General features: G+C 44.6%; 1 protein-coding gene across 1 annotated transcript in view; it reads right to left on the minus strand.

Moving 5' to 3' along the window:
• Window positions 1-228: 228 nt before the first annotated feature.
• LOC129704123 (ectonucleoside triphosphate diphosphohydrolase 4-like) overlaps window positions 229-24,596 on the minus strand; it is a 42,763-nt gene continuing 18,395 nt past the window's right edge. Inside the window, 10 exon segments of the mRNA XM_055647026.1 lie at window positions 229-1,594; window positions 3,547-3,708; window positions 5,780-5,866; window positions 9,487-9,807; window positions 10,643-10,809; window positions 12,352-12,506; window positions 19,141-19,200; window positions 20,030-20,133; window positions 21,247-21,397; window positions 23,931-24,136. Of these exon segments, the coding sequence (XP_055503001.1) occupies window positions 1,387-1,594; window positions 3,547-3,708; window positions 5,780-5,866; window positions 9,487-9,807; window positions 10,643-10,809; window positions 12,352-12,506; window positions 19,141-19,200; window positions 20,030-20,133; window positions 21,247-21,397; window positions 23,931-24,136 (1,621 nt within the window). The 3' untranslated portion in view covers window positions 229-1,386.

The raw sequence follows: 24,596 nt of genomic DNA on the forward strand, positions 1-24,596 counted from the left end.
CAAATGATCCACGTAAATATTAGTAGCAACAAGGAACTGCGGATGATGGTTTACCAAGGAATGATGCAAAATGCTCCAGTAGCTCAGCGGGTCAGGCAGCATCTCTGGAGAACGTGGATAGGCGATGTTTTTGGTCGGGAAGGGACACGATCTATCGGGAAGAGTCCCGACCTGAAACATTACCTGTCCATGTTTTCCCGAGATGCTGCCTGACCCGCTGAGTTACTCCAGCATTTTGTGTTTTCCATGGAAACATTCCCTTTTTGGTTGTCACCAATTCTGGTGGATTATTGAATGTGCATCGGTAGGTTTGGATCATCTTCCACAATTCAGTCTTTTGTTTTGCATTCCCTCAGACCATGAGCAGGACAGTTCAGTGGATAAGGCTTGAGGTTCACCAATCCCAGCAATGGAAAGCATCTGTGGATTTCCTTGATTTTATCTGCACAAAGTGGTTTTTGCATTGGAGCCTCACACTTATAGAGACTTGACCCGAGGTAACTTTGGAATGGGAATTTGGCTCAGCTGGTAGGAATGTCCATTGTATCAGAAGATAGTGGGTTCAATGGAGACACAAGGAACTGCAGATGCTGGAATCTTGCAGAAAACACAACATTCTGGGTTCACTCAGAATCTTTGGAGGACATGGAGAAGCAAAGTTTTGGGTGAGGACCCGTCTTCATACTCCTTCAGGCTTATAGTTTCAAGCTTGAGTTAAGCATATATTTTGTTAGATGTCACTTTCCCACCATACTTAGGATGCACTGGGTGAATATCTTTGAGTTTAAGAGTGGAAATGAATGCCAAAAGACGAAACAGAAAATCACTATTTGCCAAATTACGTTCATCACTATCCCATCACATTATGTATATTGGAAGACGACAGAGAAGGACCACAGATAGTGCCCAATTAATCTCTACAGAACACATATATAACTTAACACCTCGGATGCATGTGATATATGAAAAGAAAGATGCATATTGCATTGCTACTGGTTCCAAATTCAAAGAGAAGATGAGAACAGGTCTTGGGTCATCCAACAGAAGTTGTAGACTTTAGAATGAACATAAATACCTGATACGTCCCAAAGGCCTGTACATCCAAGCCCTCCACATAAACCACAGTTCACTGTGGCAAAGATGACGCTGAAGTGTTTCTCAGTCAAACAAAAGCCAACGCATGATTCTGGGGTAAGACACAAAATGCTGGAGTAACTCAGCGGGTCAGGCAGCATCTCTGGAGAAAAATAGGTGATGTTTTGGGTCGGAACCCTTCTGGTTCTCTGAACATGAAGTGTAAACCAGCATCTGCGGTTCCTTCCAATGCGTGATTCAGGGGCATTCTTTTTCCGTTCTGAAAGGTTTGCTACATCTCGCCTGGGCTGATCATGACCCCTCAGTCATTGGCTCGGCCTCTTGCAACCATTGCAGCTCCTGCTGTGCCCTCTTGTGAATGCGTCGGAGCCTCAGCACATACAGGATGATGGCCAGTAGGACCACGAAGAAACAGGCAAAGAACAGGTAGTGGTTGTAGACGAAGGAGACTCGCAGCCAGCTGGAATGACTCGTTTTGATGGCGTCTTTTCGCAGATCCCTGCCGATGTTGGTGGAACACAGTTCGTTGAGGAAAGGGGATAACGAATAAAAAATAATGAATATTTCATGTATACATCCATCCCATACAGAATCCATTTGATGTTGTCTACAGTCAGACTTGTATAACACAGAAGAGACACATTATCTGCACGATCGTTTATGCTCATCTCACCAATTCCATCTACCTGCGTTAGGACCTTATCTGTCTATCAAAGCCCCTTCTACCTGTATTCACCTATCACTTGCCAGTTTTTGTCCTGCTCCCACCTCCCTTCAAGCTTCCCCCCCATCACAATCAATCTAAAGAAAGCCCCTGACCCAAAACATCATATCCGTGTTTTCTAGAGATGCTGCCTGACCCGCTATGTGTCCAGCATTTTGTCTTTTTTTGTTAACCAGCATCTGTCGTTCTTTGAAGCTCCTTCTATGTCTTGCTTAACCTAGTTTTTCTAGTTATACAGAACATTCTCGACATCTAGGTTTTGAAAAAAAGCTTTCCTCTTGAAGCCTCCTTCCTCTCACCTTGAACCTCTGCCTGCTAACTTTTGAAAGCCCCTACCATGGCAAAATGATTTTGACTACCTATCTCTACCTGGAAATGTTACATGCCTCTGCTAAGTCACCCCTCAGCCTCCTTCACTCCAGAGAAATCAAAGCCCAAATAATTGCTTCCCTAACTGAAGTCCCCCAATGCAGACAATATCATGGTTTAGTTTAGTTTAGTTTATTGTCAAGTTTCCCGAAGTACAGTGAAAAGCTTTTGTTGTGTGCTATCCAGCGGAAGGACGATTAGAATCGAGCCACACTGAGTGTACAGATACATGATAGAGGAAATAATGTTTAATGCAAGATAAAGTCCAGTAAAGTCTGATTAAAGATAGTTCAAGGGTCTCCAATGAAGTAGGCCAGGACCATTCTCTAGTGGCGAGTCTTCTTGGCACAACCAGTTCCTTCTGACAGTGTGACAACCAAAACTCAAGACCATAGTCTGCTGTGATATTCAATTGTGAGTCACTTGATGAGATATAATTGATGAGATGTCAGTTTCTGGAGTAAGGCAACTTGGACGGCAACGTGACAAACAGTACTTGGGCAGCAACTGGAAACTGCTCTCAGATTTTTCTTGTAAATACAGAAGATTTCTGTCAGCCTTTGGGCTGTTTCTATTGCAGAATCAACCCACTGTGCCCCAGATTACACACTACACAGCAGTTTGACTCTCAAATACAGATTTCTCAGTCCCGTTACCAGGCTTTTAGTGGTCCCTCTATAAACTGGGGTACTGATCGAATCACCTCTATGACTGAGGACATTGCACTGTGTCAAAATAACTGTAACACTACAAGACAGAGAATTATATTCCGCATTCTGCATCTTCCCCTTTGTTCTATCTTTTGTAGATACAATGTGGTAACAGGCCCTTCGGCCCAATTTTACCATGCTGACCAACATGCCCCATATACACTAGTCCCACCTGCTTGTGTTTGCCCCATGTCCCTCTGAATCTAATCTATCCATGTACCTGTTTAAATGTTTCTTAAACAATGTGATAGTACAGACTCAATTACTTCCTCTGATCGCTCATTCCATACACCTACCACCATTTCTATTAAAAAAACGTACCCCTAAAGTTACTATTAAATCTTTCCTCCCTCACCAAATCTACGTTCTCTGGTTTTTGATTCCCCTACTTAGGGTGTGCATTTACCCTATCTATGCGTCTCGTGATCTTATACACCTCTATAAGATCACCCCCCACTCTAACGTGCTCCAAGAAATCGTACTTAAGTTTGAAGTAATCGTATCTATGTATGGCATATCTGATCTGTTTTGGATACCATGCAATACAAAGCCTTTCATTGTACCTCAGTGTATGTGACAATAATAAACCTAAACCATCCCGCTGCATTTCGCCAAGTATTCTTTAGTTCACGCAATGAGGCGACATACCGCAGAGGTAAGAAACGGGTCTTGTAAAGAATTGCTCCCAGCGTCCACTGTATTTCCTTGTCATTGACCAACTTGATTGTCTTCAAGTTGGAATAGTCAGCTGGAAAGTCGAAACCACTGTGCAGTACCTCATACACCCACGCAGACTTAAAACACTGATACCTGCAAGGTCAGAGGACAATTGTCACAATTATCCGCAGAAGCCTCAAACTACAATTAGCATTCAATCTCAGTGATAGTCTCGAAACATTTCAAAGCAGCCTTTTCAACAAAGTTTAACAATGAGACACCAAGACATTGGGACACAACTTGGTCAGAGGCAGATTACACTCAGAAGGATAGGATAAAGGTTTAGGGAGATAATGTACCTTTGTACTTTAGAGATACAGCGTGGAAACATGCCCTTCAGCCCACTGATACTGCGCCGACCAGCGGTCACCCCATACACCAGCACTATCCTACACACTAGGCACAACTTTACCAAAGCTAATTAACCGACAAACCTGAATGTCTTTGGAGGGTGGAAGGAAACTGGAGCACCTGGAGAAAACCCACGTGCTCATACACAGGGAAAACATACAAACTCTGTACAGTCAGGATCGACCCTGGGTCTTTGGCACTGCAAGGCAGCAACTCTACCGCTGCGTCACCGTGCCACCCTTGTGCCCTGAATTTCATGTCCAGTTTGGCAATCTTGTGATGAAAAATAAAAACAAATGATTGAAACATTGCAGGCACAAGGAACTACAGATGTTGGAGTCTAACATAGAACACAAAGGGTCCCAACCCAAAATATCCTCCAGTGTCATATGTTTATAAGTCATAAGAGTAGAATTAGGCCATTCAGCCTATCGAGTCTACTCTGCCATTCAAGCACTGCTGATCTATCTTTCCCTCTAAACCCCCTTCTCCTCATAAACATTGACACCCTTACTATCCTCCAGAGTTGCTGCCTGACCTGCTGAGTTACTCCAGCACTTTGTGTTCTACACTGGGAACATTCAACAAGTCAGGCAACCTCTGTGGAAGGAGAGTGAGTATCAACCTTTCAGTCAAAGATCCGTTCGACACTATGTTCGAAGGTTCTTGGATTGGAACATTAATTCTGCTTCTCTTTCCACAGATGACCATTAACCTGTTGGAAGAGTTTTCAGCATTTTATTTTGGATTTTGAGGGATGCCGCCTGACCTGCTGAGTTACTGTAGCACTTTCTCTTTGTTTTTTGTAAACCAGCATCTGCAATCCCTTGTTTGTTTCTTGGTTGGCAATTTTGCTTTTGCTAAAGTACTGTACATGCTGATGCTGGTGATCATTCTAACTAAAAGTTCGTTCTAACTCAAAATTCCTGAATATTAAGGCGATCAAGGGATAGGGCAATGAAACACGAAAAGTGGCGCTGAAGTGGAAGATCAGAAATGGGGAGGCAGTGGTGCAGTTAATACAGCCACAGCTGTGCAATTCTAGTGACCCAGGTCCAGTGAGGACCTCCAGTGCCGTGGGACTTGCACCTTCTCCCCCAGGTTTCGTCCAGGTGCTCTGGATCCTTCCCACATACAAAGGTTAATTGGCCATCCAAGTGAAGTCATTTTGTGTGCTAGAGAGTTGTAGGATCTGAGGAGACGTAATGTGCATGTCGTAAGAATATCAAGATGGGATGGGTCCTTGATGGTATACACAATCGCAGAGGTAAGGTGGGTGGTGGGGGGTTGAAGAGACTGTTCCTGTGCTCCAAGTCTCTGTGTATCATATTGATGAATGCAATGGCTAGAAGTGGCAAATGGCCTAATTCTGCTCCTCAGTTTCTTATGCCTTCTTAATTCAATGTCCGTACTGTAAAAGTCTGGCGCAGCGGCCACATTTACTGCCTTCAGCGCCATTCACCTGGGTTCAATCCTGACTGCAGGTGCTGTCTGTACGGAGTTTTGTATGTTCCCTCCATGACCTGCGTGGGATTTTCCCCCTTATCCGGATGCTCCATTTCCCTCCCACACTCCTAAGACACTACAGGTTTTGTAGGTTAATTGGCTTGGTAAAATTGTAAATTGACCCTAATTGTGTCGGATAGTGTTAGTGTCCGGAAAATGATCGCTGTTCAGCGTGGACTCGGTTGGTCGAATGGCTAGAAGTGGCAAACTGTTTTCACGCCGTATCTTTAAACTAAACAAAGCTAGGTTGAAGCTACTGCTTCACCTCATGGATTTGCTGCTCATGGTTTGTCCCTGGAACACTTACTTTAATCTGCTCAGGTCTGCATGAGATGAAAACAGATTGAGGTCAAATCGCTTCTTTTAAGGTTGTCCATTGGTAGCACAATAATCCCGGAAAAGAGAGTTGGAGCTGAATCTCAATACAGTTTAACCATATAACCATATAAACAAACACAGCACGGAAACAGGCCATCTCGGCCCTACAAGTCCGTGCCGAACAACTTTTTTTCCCCACTTAGTCCCACCTGCCTGCCTGCATCATACCATAACCCTCCATTCCCTTCTCATCCATATGCCTATCCAATTTATTTTTAAAGAGAGTTGATACCAAGTTTGAAAAGATTGCCAAAACTTCAATATCCATCTTAGATTTTTAGATTTCATTAATATATATGTGGCAAAAATCCAGCCCATCGAGTCCATGCCAGCTCTCAGAACATTCCTATTCCCAACTTCTCTTCTTGCAAACTATTCTCACACATCAATTTTGCTCAGAAGCTCTTACCACCTACCTAGCTTGGGGATTAACTGATGGGCTGAATGGCCAAATTCTGCACCTACAATTTATGAACTTACAGTTTCAATTAACCTCACAATCAGTATGTTTGGGTTAAATCACGCCTTGGTTTGGGAACAGCTTTGCCGACCATATGAAATTGCAGAGAGTTGTAGATGTCGCCTGGGGGCAGCGGGGGAGGGGGGGGGAAAGAAGGGGAAGAAGGACTGGAGACACTTATAATAAATAAGCCAGACAACATAATAAAGTTTAGCGGACATTTCACATTACTGGTTGGCTTTCTTTGGTCCTGAAAACTCCAATAGCCAATTAAAATGCCTGGTCAGCGAAGAAGATTGCCTACGGCTGCCCTCGACTGTCTGTAACTACATAGCGACCCCGCTGCACTATGAGTTCAAAAGAACCATGCCGACCAATTTGTACTCACGGAAAATATTTCAACATGCCGAAAAATTTTCCTCCACCAAACTGAGGCCGCGAGTATGTGGGAACTTCCCTCGAGCATGAAGGAGGGGGGAGTTTCAGTGACCTCATAGGACCACGTGTCGACCATGCTGCGAGTTTGAGTCGAGGGCAAACTCTTCTAAACTTGCAGATTAGGTCGCCGCAGTGGGACAGCCCCTTAACTCAGCGGGTCAGGCAGCATCCGTGGAGACATGAATAGGCGACGTTCCAGGTCTGAAGAAAGGTCCTGACTCAATACGTCATCTATCCATATTCTCAATACGTCATCTATCCATATGCTGCCTAACCCACTGAGTTACAACAGCATTTTGTGTCTTTTCTTCCCCTGTTATCAAGCTTCTAAATGGTCCTTCCATAAGCTGGGGTACTGTCCAATTCACTTCTAACCCATTGCAGCCATCGGACTTTGTCTATGGAATTGATGCGTTACAATGGTGAGCACTATATTCTGCATTCTGTGCCTTCTCCTTTGCTCTATCTATTGCACTTGAGTTTGATTTGATTGTATTTATGTATAGTATTATCTGATCTGATTGGGCTGTATGCAAAACAAAGCTCTTCACAGTATACTACTACTGTAGTGGTATCCGCTGTTCCAGGTGTGGACTCCTATATATCGGCAAGACCAAGCACAGGCTTGCCGATCGTTTCGCTGAACACCTACGCTCAGTCCGCCTGAACCTACTTGATCTCCCGGTTGTTAAATACTTTAACTACCCTTCCCATCCCTATATGGGGCCTCCTCCACTGTCAGAGTAAGGCCCAATGCAAATTGGAGGAGCATCACCTCATATTTTGCTTGGGCAGCTTACACCACATCGGAATGAATATTGACTTCTCTAACTTCAAGTAACCCTTGCATTCCCTCTCTTGCCATCCCTCCCCAACCTAGTTCTCCGACCAGTCTGACTATCACGATTAAATTTTATCTTTATATGCTTCGTTGTCACCTTCTCCTAGTTAACACAGATCTATTCTACATTTTCCTTTGACCCAATCTCATTTGAAGCCACGTTTTCACATCTTACACTTCCTTATCTCATTGTCTCCCTCTCCCTTGACTCTCAGTCTGAAGAAGGGTCTCGACCCAAAATGTCACCAATTCCTTCTGTCCAGAGATGCTGCCTGTCCCGCAGTTACTCCAGCATTTTGTGTCTATCTTTGGTGTAAATCGGCATCTGCAGTTCCTTCCTACACCCTACAGATTAAGGGCAATTTCCAGAGGCCAATTAACCTACACCTTTTCAACAACATCCAATTAATAAACCTATACGTCTTTGTGATGTGGGAGGAAACTGGACCACCCACGCGGCCACAGGGAGATCATGCAAACTCTGCACAGACAGCACCCGAGGTCAGGATTGAACCTGGATCTCTGGAGCTATGAGGCACACCAGCTCTATAAACTTTGCCACTGTGACGCCTTTCTTTGGACAACAGCATCAAAAGTACACAGGCTTGACAATTGATCATTTATCTATCTGGGATCACATCATGCACATTTCTGGCTCCCACACTTCCATGTGTTACTGCGCACAAAGCACTACACTGGTTGAAAACACCCGGGCTCATAGTGTGCCCTGAGTGTATTTGCCGTTTTAACAGCGTACTGGGAAATTAAAGCCAGATCAGTACATCAAATTAAACTGTAGAAGCAGGAGAAAGTGACACGAATGGAAATTAGTAAAAGCCAAATTTACATCCGATATTACACAGATCTCAGCATCTGGAACTGAATTCTGATCACAATTGTAGCAGTAGCCATAGTGACTACTTACCTCATCGGGTATCCTCGGACTATCTGACCGGACTTTACTTGCTTTACCTTGCACTAAATGTTATTCCCTTATCATGTATCTGTACCAGATATGTATCAGGCTCGATTGTAATCGGGTATTGTCCACGGCTGGCTGGTTAGCATGCAACAAAAGCTTTTCACAGTACCTCGGTACATGTGACAATAAAGCAAACTGAACTGAAGATCCACTGCCTCCAATCGCCAGAGACCAGGGTTTGATCCTGACCTCTGGTGTTGTCCATGTGGGTTTCCTCCGGGTGCTCCAGTTTCCTCCCACGTCCCAAAGACTTGTGCATTTGTAGGTATATTGGCCCTCTGTAAATTACCCCCTTGTGTGTAGTTGGTGAGAGTGGGATGACATGGAACTAGTGTGATGGTCGGCATGGAGTTTCTTTAAACTATACAATTATTGTGCCTTTGGATTCAAATATGACCAAGGAAGTGGAAAAGAGAGAAGAAAAACAGCTCCAACTGTCTTGTTGGGGGTTGCAGAGTTCAAATGTGCCAAGTCTCTTCTACCACCAGTGAAATATCAGCCATTGGTATTCAAGGAGATTGGTTATGTCGCAAAGCTTGTTGCCAAAGCTTGATGCTTTGCTTGGGAACATGTAAGAAAACTGCCTCAGAAGGCAGTAGAGGCCGATTATCTGGATGCTTTCAAGAGTTAGATAGCTCTTAAAGATAGTGGAGTCAAAGGATATGGGGAGAAGGCAGGAACGGGGTACTGATCAGCCATGATCACAGTGAATGGCAGTGCTGGCTCAAAGGGCCAAATGGCCTACTCCTGCACCTATTACCTATTGTCTATTGTCTAAAAGGAGGGAGAACAGAATAAAGTTAAGTGGGAAGACACCAGAATGGGGAATAAAAATCTTAATTGAGCTAACAGCCAGTTAGTATCACAGATATATTATGTCGTATTATGACCTTATAAGTATCGCGTTTCCATACCTTGGCTGCTTTTGCGTACCTGACGCCATCGTATTGACTTCCCATGCGCAAGACATCTTCAGTGCAATAATGAAATTCAGAGAAACCGTAGAATTCACTGTTATGGAAATCAATAGGAGGCTGATAAACCCCACTGAAGGAAGTGTTGGTCTCATTCCCTTTGCCCAGGAATGGTTTGATTCGCTCGCAGCACTCGTCAAAGTCCCCGACTCCTTTCAAGTGCAAAATCTGTTCGTCCTGAATGGTATCGACTGTTTCAAGGGACAGACAGGGATCGAGGTAAGGGCGCTCTGCACTGATACCGATGTGCTGTTCAAGCAATCTGCAAAAGGTAACAGCTTTATACTCAGTACGATCTCCACTAAACACAATATCTTTCCTTCACCTTGAAATATGTAAACTGCACCTCAAAGATGCCAACTTAAATTTCAATTTCATATTTAAGACCAATTTTATTTGTACATAGAAGATTGTCACAAAAACCCGGAGTAGCTCAGCGGGTCAGGCAGCATCGCTGTAGAAAAGAAATAGGTGACATGTCCGGTCGAGACCCTTCTTCTGACTGAGAGTAAGGGGAGGGGGGAAACGAGAGATATGAAAAGGTACATAAAACATGGGAATGAAAGGGATGCAAAAGAACAAATCAAAGCCGGCAATGACGATCAAGGAAATGTGGAGCCCACAATGGTCCATTGTTCGCTGTGGAGAAGGTGATAATAAGTGATCCAAACAATGAAACTCAGTAGGATGATAATGAAACTAGTATGACGACCAAGGTGGGGGAGGGATCGAAAGAGAAGAGATGCAAGGGTTACTTGAAGTTAGAGAAATCAATATTCATACTGGGTTTTAAGTTGCACCAGCAAAATATGAGGTTCTTCCATCAATTTGCGTGTGGCCTCAATCTGATTGTGGAGGAGGCCCAGAACAGAAAGATCAGTATGCAAATGAGAAGGGCCTTGTCCTGATTGCATGCAGTGAACCAGGGTCAGACCCAAAATGTCACCTATCTATATTCTCCAGAGATGCTGCCTGATCTGCTGAGATATTCCACGCTGCATCTCGAAACTAAACCAATGGTCGACAAGATGAGCCACCGCAACAGCACGGAGCTTGCTATGCATTACACACAAATATTGTCATCTTTGTTAATATACCTGTTTGCAGTCGTAATATTATTAAAAATTAGGTCCTCGTAGCGCTGTCGAGCATAATTTCCACCATATCCGAGGAAGGTGCTTACATAAACCCTGTACACATGTTCAGTATGATGAACGTCACAACCAAGGTTGAATTCAGCCAGTAAACCTTTCGCAGCTTCTTCCTGTAATGACAAACCTGTAGCTTAGAATGAAGAAGTTACTTAAGTGCCCTGTTAGGTATGCCACACACAAAATGATGCCACACTGGAACATTTCCTAATTTTTCCCACTCCAAAAAAACGACCTTTCTGCAAAATGAATATATAACATATTTTAATGTACTAAAAAGGAACTGCAGATTCTGGTTTATATCAATGATAGACACAAATGCTGGAGGAACTCAGTGGGTCAGGTCTCTGGGGAACATGGATAGGTGTAGCGTCGGGTTGGGACCCTTCTTCAGATTCTTATTTGAGTCTGAAGAAGGGTCATGACCCAAAATGTTACCTATCCATGCTCGCCTGAGATGCTGCCCGACCCACTGAGTTACACCAGGATTTTGTGTTTAAAAATGATTCCAAGCACAATATTTTCCCTTTTATATATTGGATAGTTTTCAGAGGTGAGGTCTTTTGTGGCCAGGAAAAGAATGATTTTGTAGTCTTTGCAACCAGAATCAGCAACTTTCATTGTTCACCACCCCAGGCAGCGTGTTCTAGGCACTCACCACAGAGTGTAAAAAAACCTGCCCTGCACATCTCCTTTAATCTTTACCCCACTCACTTTGAAGAGATGCACTCTAGTTTTTGACATTTCCACCCTCGGAAAAAGGTTCTGACTGTCTACCCTATCTGTACCTCTCGTAAATTTGTATACTTCAATCAGGTGTTACTCTTTTTAAGAAGGGTTCTGTTGATTCATTTTACAATGAAAAACTACAGTCACAGTAATCATCAACATTTATGTTATAAATCTGAGATCATATTTATGCTAGAAATTGCTTGGGGAAACTAGTTGCAATTTTCAGCATGACTATGAACTCAGATTTATAATGGAAATGTTGGGAATTATCCTGACCATAATTTCTCATCATAAAGTGAATCAACAGGGAGGCACAGCTGCCTCACAATGCCAGAGACCTGGTTCGATCTCGACCTCGGGTGCCGTCCGTGTGGAGTTTGCATGTTATCCCTGTGACTGCTTTTGTTTCTTCCAGGTGCTCCGGTTTCCTCCAACATCCCAAAGGCGTGCAAGCTTGTAGGTTAATTGGCCCTCAGAATGCATAGAGTCTTTTACCCATGGTAGTGGAATCAAAAACAAGAGGACATAGGTTTAAGGTAAGAAGGGAAAGATTTAATAAGAACCTGAGGGGCAACCTTTGTCCATTCGGAGAGTGGAGGGTACATGGAACAAGCTACCAGAGGACATAATTGAGGCAGGCACTATAACAGCATTTAAAATATACTTCGGCAGGTACATGGACAGGAAAGGTTGAGAGGGATATTGACCAAATGCCAGCAAATGGGACTAGCTTAGCTGGGGCACCTTGATCGGCATGGACGAGCCTGTTTCCTTGCTGAATAACTATAACCCTGGAGCTGTTTCACTTTACCATTTGGTGACAATGCAATAAATCATTTTGTGTCACTCATGCTCTGTATTACTCTGAGCTGTGCCCTCAATTAATATTGTTAGGATCAATTAAAGTAAAATCAGATGCCGACCTGCGCCGGTGAGGCAAAGACCACAGGGTTTGCCACCTCATAAGCTATTTGAAGAGAAGCACCGCCCATGTCGAGTATGCCCACCGTCCGTTTGCGAATGACAGAAGCTTTCTTGGGATTGCTGGACACAGTCACAGCATCATGGGTATCATTATCTGAAACCAACAGGTGAGAACGGGAGAAAAAGAAAACAAGCGGAAATTAGATCGGTGGCCTTAACAAACCCGACAGATGGATGACAAAAAAGAATAAACATTACTCATGTAGCAAGTGCTTCAGATGCTGGTTTATACCGAAGATAGACACAAAGTGCTGGAGTAACTCAGTGGGTCAGGCAGCAACTCTGGAGAAAACGAATAGGTGATGTTTCAGGTCAGAATCCTTCTGCAGACTCATTCATTCTCAAACATTATATTTCTGTAACACCGTTTCGCATTCCCTGGGAGACCCTAAAGCACTTTACACCTCACAAGGTAATTTCTGTGGTGTATTTATGTTTAGTTTTATTTTTGTCGAGATACATTGAAAAGATTTGTTTTGCATGCTATCCAATCAAATCAGATAATACAATACTTATATGTAGAGCAATGGTGAAGATAAAGAGTGCAGAATATAGAAACATAGAAATTAGGTGCAGGAGTAGGCCATTCGGCCCTTCGAGCCTGCACCGCCATTCAATATGATCATGGCTGATCATCCAACTCGGTATCCCGTACCTGCCTTCTCTCCATACCCCCTGATCCCCTTAGCCACAAGGGCCACATCTAACTCCCTCTTAAATATAGCCAATGAAGTGGCCTCAACTACCCTCTGTGGCAGAGAGTTCCAGAGATTCACCACTCTCTGTGTGAAAAAAGTTCTTCTCATCTCGGTTTTAAAGGATTTCCCCTTTATCCTTAAGCTGTGACCCCTTGTCCTGGACTTCACTAACATCGGGAACAATCTTCCTGCATCTAGCCTGTCCAACCCCTTAATATTTTGTAAGTTTCCATAAGATCCCCCCTCAATCTCCTAAATTCTAGAGAGTATAAACCAAGTCTATCCAGTCTTTCTTCATAAGACAGTCCTGACATCCCAGGAATCAGTCTGGTGAACCGTCTCTGCACTCCCTCTATGGCAATAATGTCCTTCCTCAGATTTGGAGACCAAAACTGTACGCAATACTCCAGGTGTGGTCTCACCAAGACCCTGTACAACTGCAGTAGAACCTCCCTGCTCCTATACTCAAATCCTTTTGCAATGAAAGCTAACATACCATTCGCTTTCTTTACTGCCTGCTGCACCTGCATGCCTACCTTCAATGACTGGTGTACCATGACACCCAGGTCCCGCTGCATCTCCCCCTTTCCCAATCGGCCACCATTTAGATAATAGTCTGCTTTCCCGTTTTTGCCACCAAAATGGATAACCTCACAATTATCCACATTATACTGCATCTGCCAAACATTTGCCCACTCACCCAGCCTATCCAAGTCACCTTGCAGTCTCCTAGCATCCTCCTCACACCTAACACTGCCCCCCAGCTTAGTGTCATCCGCAAACTTGGAGATATTGCCTTCAATTCCCTCATCCAGATCATTCATATATATTGTAAATAGCTGGGGTCCCAGCACTGAGCCTTGCGGTACCCCACTAGTCACTGCCTGCCATTGTGAAAAGGACCCGTTTACTCCTACTCTTTGCTTCCTGTTTGCCAGCCAGTTCTCTATCCACATCAATACTGAACCCCCAATGCCTTGTGCTTTAAGTTTGTATGCTAATCTCTTATGTGGGACCTTGTCGAAAGCCTTCTGGAAGTCCAGATACACCACATCCACTGGTTCCCCCCTATCCACGCTACTAGTTACATCCTCAAAAAATTCTATAAGATTCGTCAGACATGATTTACCTTTCGTAAATCCATGCTGACTTTGTCCAATGATTTCACCACTTTCCAAATGTGCTGCTATCCCATCTTTAATAACTGACTCTAGCAGTTTCCCCACTACCGATGTTAGACTAACTGGTCTGTAATTCCCCATTTTCTCTCTCCCTCCCTTCTTAAAAAGTGGGGTTACGTTTGCTACCCGAGTTATAGTTAGGATAGGATCGTTCTGCAGACTCGACCCGGAACATCACCCATTCTTTTTCCCCAGAGATGCCGCATGACCCTCTGAATTACTCTAGCATTTTGTGTCCATCTTCAGTATAAACCAGCATCTGCAGTTTCCTTTTACACGCAAAGTGACACACAGCCTAGCAGCTGCTGTGGAACTTTCAGCACAAGGGACAAACGGGTAGACCGGTAGAAGCATTCAATGACGTGGCAATATTCATTGCGAGTAGACAGATGGGACTGAAGGCTGATAAATCCCCAGGGCCCGATGGTCTGCATCCCAGGGTACTTACGGATGTGGTTCTAGAAATCGTGGATCCATTGGTGATCATTTTTCAATGTTCTATAGATTCAGGATCAGTTCCTGTGGCTAGGAGGGGAGCTAATGTTATCCCACTTTTTAAGTAAGGCGGGAGAGAGAAAACAGGGAATTATAGACCAGTTAGCCTGACATCGGTGGTGGGGAAGATGCTGGAATCAATTATAAAAGATTAAATCTTTTGTCCGAGTCAGCGTGGATTTACGAAGGGGAAATCATGCTCGACTAATCTTCTGGAATTTTTTAAGGATGCAACTAGGAAAATGGAGAAGGGAGAGTCAGTGGATGTAGTGTACCTGGACTTTCAGAAAGCATTTGATAAAGTCCCACACAGGAGATTAGTGGGCAAAATTAGGGCACATGGTATTGGGGGTAGAATGCTGACATGGATAGAAAATTGGTTGGCAAATAGGAAACAAAGAGTAGAGATTAACGGGTCCCTTTCAGAATGGCAGGCAGTGACTAGTGGGGTGCCACAAGGCTCGGTGCTGGGACCGCAGCTATTTACAATATACACCAATGATTTGGATGAAGGGATTCAAAGTAACATTAGCAAATTTGCAGATGATATAAAGCTGGGTGGCCGTGTGAACTGTGAGGAGGATGCTATGAGAATGCAGGGTGATTTGGACAGATTGGGAGAGTGGGCAGATGCATGGCAGATGAAGTTTAATGTGGATAAATGTGAGGTTATCTACTTTGGTAAAACAGGAAGGCAGATTACTATCTAAATGGCGTCAAGTTGGGAAAAGGGGAAGTACAACGGGATCTGGGAGTCCTTGTTCAACAGTCTATGATGCAGGTACAGCAGACAGTGAAGAAAGCAAATGGCATGTTGGCCTTTATAACAAGAGGAGTCGAGTATAGGAGCAAAGAGGTCCTTCTGCAGTTTGACAGAGCCCTAGTGAGACCACACCTGGAGTATTGTGTGCAGTTTTTGTCCCCTAATTTGAGGAAGGACATTCTTACTATTGAGGGAGTGCAACGTAGGTTTACAAGGTTAATTCCCGGGATGGCGAGACTGTCATATGCTGAGAGAATGGAGTGGCTGGGCTTGTACACTCTGGAGTTTAGAAGGATGAGAGGGTATCTTATTGAGACATATAAGATTGTTAAGGGTTTGGGCACGCTAGAGGCAGGAAACATGCTCCCGATGTTGGGGGAGTCCAGAACCAGGGGCCACAGTTTAAGAATAAGGAGTAAGCCATTTAGAAAGGAGACGAGAAAACACTTTTTCTCACAGAGAGTGGCGAGTCTGTGGAATTCTCTGCCTCAGAGGGCGGTGGAGGCAGTTTCTCTGGATACTTTCAAGAGAGAGCTAGATATGGGCTCTTAAAGATAGCGGAGTTAGGGAATATGGGGGGAAGGCAGGAACGGGGGACTGATTGGGGATGATCAGCCATGATCACATTGAATAGCGATGCTGGCTCGAAGGGCCGAGTGGCTTACTCCTGTCTATTGTCTATTGAGTCAGTGAGTGACTAAGTTAACTGTTTCCATCCCACGGACAGAATTATTTCCTCTTGGAAAAATTTTAGCGAGGATAAAATCATTTTGATAGAATTATCAATTAATTCGACATGCGATCTTAAAATATGGGCCCCAAGTCAAAAAGTTTGATCAATTTTCAGCTGCAGATGAAAATGGTTGGGAGTGGCCGATCAAAGCATATGACAAACAATAAGAACAGAAAGACTTAAGGATGAAAGAAGACGTGCATATGCAACGCAAGTCGCATTCAAAAGGCAGCATTTCTGGCAGTCCCTTTGTACTACTGACGAGTTAGGCTCACTACATTATTCAACCCCTCCCTGGACAAGTCCGTGGACCCTGCCTGCTTCAAAAAATCCATCATTGTACCGGTACCTAAAAATGCCTCCCCAGCCTGTCTGAATGACTACCGTCCGGTGGTCCTTACCTCGGTAGTCATGAAATGCTTTGAGAGGCTGGTGAAGAAACACATCTGCGCCTTCCTCCCTCGGAACATGGACCCGTTGCAGTTCGCATACCGTCCGAACAGATCCACGGACAATGCGGTCTCCCAGGTCTTGCACACCGCTCTCTCCCATCTGGACAGCCAGAAGGGGAGCTATGTGAGCATGCTGTTCATAGACTACAGTTCAGCCTTCAACACGATAGTCCCCACCACACTGGCCGGGAAGCTAATGGAATTGGGGCTCAACACCTCCCTGTGTGCCTGGGTCCTGGACTTTCTCACTGCCAGGCCCCAGGTAGTCAAGATGGGAGGGAATACATCGAAGTCCCTCACCCTGAGCACAGGATCACCCCAGGTTTGCGTCCTCAGCCCCCTATTGTACTCCCTGTACACACATGACTGTGTGGCTAGGTTCAGCTCCAACTCAATAATTAAGTTTGCTGATGACACTGTGGTGGTGGGCCTGATCTCAGACAACGATGAGAAGGCCTACCGGGAGGAGGTAGCTGATCTAGCACTCTGGTGCCAGGATAACAGCCTCCTCTTGAACATCAAAAAAACGAAGGAGCTGATCGTGGACTTTAGGAGGGCACATCATCCGAGGACGTACACTCCATTGAGGATAAATGGGGATCCTGTGGATAGGGTGAACTGTTTTAAATATCTGGGAGTCCACATCTCCGAGGATATGACATGGGTATCACACGCCTCAGCACTCGTGAGTAAGGCAAGGCAGCGCCTTTACCACCTCAGGCAATTGAGGAAATTCAGAGTGTCTCCGAGGATCCTCCAGTCCTTCTACACAGCGGCGGTGGAAAGCATCTTGTCCGGGAACATTACCATCTGGTTTGGGAATTGCTCTGCCAAGGACAAGAAGGCTCTGCAGAGAGTAGTGCGTTCGGCCGAACGCACTATGGGAACTTCACTTGCCCCCCCTGCAGGAACTATACATCAGGAGGTGCAACTCCAGAGCCAACAATATCATGAGAGACCCCTTCCACCCCTGCAACAGACTGTTCCAGCTGCTACGGTCAGGCAAACGCCTCCGTTGCCATGCGGTAAGAACAGAGAGGTTGAGAAGGAGTTTCCTCCCAGAAGGCATTCGGACTGTAAACGCCCATCTCACCAGGGACTAACTCTAATGAACGTTTTTCCTTCCATTATTTATTATGTAAAGGTATATGTGTGTTATAATTGTGTTTATAGTTTGTTTGGTTGTTTGTCTTTTTGCACAAAAGTCCACGAGCATTGCCACTTTCATTTCACTGCACATCTCGTATGTGTATGTGACAAATAAACTGGACTTGACTTGGCTTGAAGTGTACAAGTCAGTGGAAAATTACAGCGTTGAGTGTAAAAATACTGCGTGCTGTTGCAGCTGCAATAATGGAACATGCGGTTGCGATGAGTCATTTCTATTGAGGAACCAGCCTTTGCTTCTGCCCGCATACCGTGTTGTGAAATGATTGGAGGATCGGGCGGCGGGGGGGCTGGTGGTCGGTTTGCTACTGCTTTTATACCTGTATTATGCTTATTGTAAAGTACTTACTCTGGGGAGTGACAGGTTGCGGACCAGAGTCAGTCCCCCAGGGTGACAAATAAACTTGTTGAATGAAACATGTTGTATTCGTCTTAGCATATTTACTAAACCAGATCGAGGGTAAAATAATCCAGTTCAACACTACATGCCAGTAGCGTCAGTAAAGACAAGTCAATGACTTGAACGATAATTCTGTTTCCTCTTCACAGGCGCTGCCTGGCCTGCTGGGCACTTACAGAATTTTCTATTCGTATTTTAGATTTAGGACATGCAGCGTATTTTTTTCCCTCTTAATTATTCTAACAAGTTATAGCTGAGCTACAGGGAGAGATGGAGCAGGCTAGGACTTTATTCTTTGGAGCGTCGGAGGATGACGGGTGATCTTATAGATGTGTACAAAACAATGAAGGGAAATGATAGGGTGAATGCACAGAATCTTTAACCCAGGGCATGGAATCAAGACCCACAGGACATAGGTTTAAGGTGAGAGGGACAAGATATAATAGGAACCTGAGGGGCAACTTTTTCACTGGTGGTGGGTATATGGGGTGAACTATAATAGCATTAAAAAAACACTTGGACAGGTACATGTATTGGAAGGTTTTATAGGGATATGGGCCAAACACAGGCAAATGGTACTGGTGTAGATGGGGCATCTTGGTCAGCATGGATAAGTTGGGCCAATGGGCCTGCTTGCATGCTGTATGACCCTGTGATCCTATTATGGTGTTTAGGAAGGGAGCTAAGAGATTCTGGTCAATGACAATAGAAGTTGTCACTGATGGTGAATAGAGGCAGACTGGGGAGAGATGTCAGTGGACATGAGGGTGAAGAGAGCACACTGTAACACAAAGTTTGGGCGGGATTGGTAACATAACAATATTAACAGGCCGACTTACTATCTTCAATGTGGTTAAACCGTCCAAGGACAAAGTTGATTCCAATCCAGGCATAGACCCCTGTCAAAATAATTCCATATTACTCACAAGCTTGAAATGTGTAATGAAAAAATATCATAGCAGTTCAGCTTTTAGTTTAAGGATACAGCATGGAAACATGACACAGCATGGATACCACCCACCAAGTCCACACTGACCATTGATCACCCGTACAGACTAGTTATCCCACCACACATTAGGGGCAATTTATAAAGGCCAATTAATCTACAAACCCGCACATCCTTTGGATGTATGAAGAATCAGGAGCACCCGGAGGAAACCCACGCAGTCACAAGGAGAGGATACTGTCCTCGCCGATCAACTGGACTCTGACAACTTGCACGTTTCCCCGACACACTTTATTTACACAAGTAGAGCGGCACAGTCCCAGTTACCGCACTGCTCTGAAATTCTACTCGGAACTGTCAGCTTTTATACAGATTTTGACACTTGAAATCGTGCACACCCTCTAATTTTTTTAATCTCTAATCACAAGACATTCTCAAAAACACTAATAATTAATTAACTATGTCTACTTTAATAAAACTACATATTATTCAATCCTTTACTTGTATTTAATTCCTGTAAGGATTATCTATCAAAAACCTTGTGCTCTAGGTTACAGCTAGCTGTACGTCAAAGGATGCCTATCAAAAACCTTGTGCTGCATTATCAAAGGATGTCCAAAGGCCCTTGTGCTGTACAGCTATCGTAACCCTTGTCATACTGAAGCTTCCACAGTACACACTCTGTACAGACAACACTCGAGGTCAGGATCAAACCTGGGTCTCTGGCCCTGTATGGCAGCAACTCTACCGCTGCACCACCCTTATAACTCTATGAAACGCACCTTCTTGTTTGCCAGATATCACTTCAGCATGCGACTCAGAAAACAGGAAGTCAAATTCGATAGGCACGTTTGTGCAGAGCTCCTGGAGAATGGCACCCTGTTGACTGAGGAGAAGAAATATATTTAAAGTCCAATCTAATTTAACCTCTAACATTACGTCACTTTCAAGAGGAACCTTGGAAGCAGACAACCATCCTGGCAAAACCTCCTGGTTAAACCAGAGCAAGTAATTTAAAGATAAGTTACCACTGGCTTCCCGTGGCGGGAGATTTCATTCCCCCACTCTAATGCCATAGGTTTAGGTGTATGATTGTCACGTGCACCGGGGAACAGAGAAAGCCTTTGTGAGAGAAAAAGACAGGTTTCTAGTTTAATTTAGTTTAAAGATATAGCATGGAGTTCATGCCGACTCTGAATCACCCGTTCACACCAATTCTAGTTATCCCGAACTTTCTTCTTCCCTCACACACAGGGGGTAATTTACAGAGGCAGGTTATCTCACTTCCTCTTCCATCACACTAGGGGCAATTTTACGTACAAACCCACATGCCTTTGGGATGGGGAATGAAACCGGAGCACCCGGAGGAAACCCACGTGGTCACAGGGAGAATGTGCAATCTCCACACAGACAGCACCCAAGGTTAGGATTGAATGAGGGTTTCTGGCACTGCGAGGCAGCAGCTCTACCAGCTCTGACACATTTGCAATTGGATAGGGATGTCATGGGACTGAATAGGGAATGGCTCTCTGGCTGGATACTGAAGGACTGTGGTATCAATGGAACCCTACCCTACCAAAGAGCAACAGCCCGAGAACATTGGCCAGAACTGCAGGTTTCCCAGCAACAGACTCAATGTTCATTCATGCAAGCTATTGCACAGTAGTTTTTAGTATACTTTTTAAGACTGGATTGAGCACCACCTCAGAAGCCAAGTGCCCGGACTGGATTTTGAAAATGGCACCAAAACAAGACGACTCTTGTATGCAGTCTCAGTGGACTATTTCCATACAGTCTGTACTAATGAGGGATTGTGCTTGAGTATGGCTATACTTTATGGAATTGTATGCAAAAAATGGATTGCACTGTACGTCCCACTGTACGTCTCTATACATGTGATAAAGAACCTATGCAATTGACATTATGTGACGTTGAAACAAGACCTGTTATTTAATTTGCAGAGAAATGCAGTGAAATCCCGTAAACTTAGAATCTCTACCTTTCTAGTAGAAGTCTCATGCCTGCTGTACACAGGATGTACAATGGTGTCTCTTTGTGTTTTGCAACTGGGACATGGTCAGCGGCAAAGTGTAGGAGGGGACGCAGATAATTCATGGTTTTATCTGGGGCAGAGGCCAGGGATGAGATACCTGGAAAAACAATGGCAATGAACAATTGTTAAATACCAATTAGATACTACAAAACACATTAACAAGAGGTCAAACGTATTCAGAAGTGAACCGCAAGAGATATTCAATGCTGCAAAATGATAAAAAGTGCTGGTGCAACACAGCGGGTCAAACAGCATCTCTGGCTGCTTCAGGCCAGGACCCTTTAACAGACTGGGTGGAGGAGGGGGGGGGGTGTGGGTGAGTGGGAAGAAAGCTGGAAAAGCGGAGAGGCAGGACGAAGCGTGGCAGGAAATCGGTCGACAAAGGCGATGGAGGTTTTGACAGGCAGATGGTTGGACCATAGGCCAGAGATAAGAACAGGTGTGAGACAAGTTTAAGGAGTTGCGGATCGTGAAGCCAGAGGGGATGAAAGTAGAGGGGGGGGGGGGGGGTGGAGAAATAGGTGCAAGTCCAATGGGGGGGGGGGGGGGGGGGGGGAAAGGAGGAGGGAGAAAGGGGGGGGGGGGGGGGGGGGGGGGTTGAGGGGGAGAAAAGGGTAAGGGGGCATTCGTCAGAGGTCACCTAAAATTGGAGAATTCAATGTTCATACCATTGGGTTGTGAGCTACCCAAGTGGTATAAAATGTGCTGTTTCTCCAGTGTGCGTTTGGGGCAAGAGTGAGGCCACACACAAACTGGAGGAATAGTCCATGGTCTCCAGAGATGCTGCCTGACCCGCTGAGTTACACCACCACTTTGTCTTTTATTTAAATAATCCCACATCTGCAGTTTATTGGATGTACATAATTGGCAAATCTGTATTGAGTCAGTTAGTGCCAAGTGCAGCAGCACTTTAACGGAGAAGGGGTTATTTCTGGGGAACAAACCTGTCTTTATATGGCACAGAATAGCCCTGTATGACATTTAGCATTTGTTTAATCATATATGGCACAAACAGCATTGGGCTAGCAACATTGCAATTGATAGGCATGATAGAACTCCCTTAACTGTATCCACCTATCACTTGCCAAGCGTTGTCTGCACCCACCCCCCCTGCTCTCTTCCAGCTTTCTCCCCTTTACAATCAGTCTGAAGAAGATTCCTGACCCAAAACATTTCCTATCAGTGTCCTCCAGACATGCTGCAAGACCCGCTGAGTTACTCCCACTCTTTGTATTCTACTACTTTTATATTGTACAGAACAGCCCTGTGGGGTTAGTTTAGTTATATTTGCATTACTGCTTTAATACATTGCTTTCATTTAGTATTAACTTCTGCGGACATGGAACAAACAGTATCTGGCCAGCAAGACCGTAATGGATAAACCTGGTAGAATCTTAACATGGCTGCACTAAAAGAAGACTGGAGATGCCGGAAAAGGGCCCGACCGAAACATCATCGGTCTATTTCCCTCCACAGTTGCTGCCTGACTCGCTGTTTCTTCAGCATGCTGCTTTTATTCACTCATGGTGGCATTAAAACTGTATCGATGTGAAGTTTCAATGTAGGTTGCTAACCAGAGGGAGGCAGCAGAGCTCCACAGCGTTGAACTCAAGTTATTTACTGGGAAGAGAATTCAGTCAAATTCAAAATGCTGTAACTGACCGGTTTCATTGTCGAGCTCTGTAGCCTCGGTCCAATTACGAACACACACAATGCACCCAGGAAATAGGAGAACACCCTTTCATTTTGCTGACTTCCCCACCACTTCACAAGATGAATTATTAGTGAAAGGGAGAGAGCTTCAGCTGTGTTCCAACACTTCTCGACAATTTAAGGTGAGGAAGGGGGGGCGGGGGGGAAATAGGGATGCAATGGGCAATTATTTCATGTTGAGGGTGGTGAGTACATGGAACAAGTCGCCAGAGGACGCTATAACGGTGCAATGTAACAAAACCCGTTCCTGAATTTGCAATCTTAGATACAATGGCACAATCAATACCTTGGAGTAAACATCAATACGGTTCACCATCGATTTTCCAGCAACTGCCGGTCTGGCACCTCCTTAATCCGGACAAAATTATGAGAGTGCAATTGTAATTCCCCTCCACCCCCGGAAGTCCCCCTGAAAATGTGGTGTCTTGGCCGGGTGAGGCGACATTTTAAATTCCACTATTGTTTCTGCCTCCATCATTACCCCCGACAACACTTTCCAGGCTCCCAACACTCTTATGTAAAAAAAAAAAAAACTTGACACAAGAATATCTTCTTCAGGGCAGCACATTGGCGCAGCGGTAGAGTTGCTACCTTACAGCGCCAGAGACCATGGTTCGATCCGGACTACAGGTACTGCTGTATGGAGTTTGTGTGTTCCTGTGACCGCGTGGGTTTTCTCCAGCTCTGGTTTCTTCCCACATTCCATAGGCATGCAGGTTTGTAGGTTAATTGGCTTCTGTAAGTTGTAAATTGTCCCTAGTGTGTAGGATAGAATTAATGTACGTAGTGATCGCTGGTCGGCGCAGGCTTGGTGGGCCAAAAGGAGATACAATTTCCACACCGTATCCATAAAGTCTGAAGTCTTTAAACTTTCTCCCCCTTACGTTAAAGTTATGCGCTCTAGTCTTTGCCATTACCTGGTTTGATTTTCTTCACCACTGGAGTCCTGTTCTTGTCCTTCATCTGCCTGATGTTGAGGAGATCGTGGGGATTTCCATTGTGGCGAGGCCAAAAGTACACAAACACCCGGGATCCACTGCTTCCACAGTCTATCACCACCCCATAGTTTAGCGCAGCGTCATTGGTATCTGTAGGTTCCATGTCTTCGATTCTGGCCATGTACCTGTGCAAGAGGTAGAAGGACAATTATCAGCAGCACGTTAATGGTACAATGTCATGTGGATCTAATTGCCGTTCATATTAACATTGATATCGCCATTTATATTAACCCTCTTTTGAGATTCAAAATCATTTCTAGTTAGCAGCATCACTCTTGGTCGAAATGCCTTCACGTACGACAATCCAATTAAAATTGAACATCTTTGCTCATTGTTACTGTTAATTTTGCCTGGGTTGCTCCAACATTTCATCCTGGCACCTGTCTTTCTTCCTTGAATCAGAGTTTAGTTCATTGTCACATTTACCGAGGTACAGTGAAAAGCTATTTTGTTACGTTCTATCTGGTCAGCAAAAAGACTATACATGTTTACAATCACGCCATCCACAGTGTTCAGATACAGGAAAAACGTGAATAATATTTAGTACAAGGTGGAGGAATGGAGGAAAGCCAGGTCATTTTATAG

Source organism: Leucoraja erinacea, chromosome 15, assembly GCF_028641065.1.
Source record: "Leucoraja erinacea ecotype New England chromosome 15, Leri_hhj_1, whole genome shotgun sequence".
NCBI classification, from domain to species: Eukaryota; Metazoa; Chordata; class Chondrichthyes; order Rajiformes; family Rajidae; genus Leucoraja; species Leucoraja erinaceus.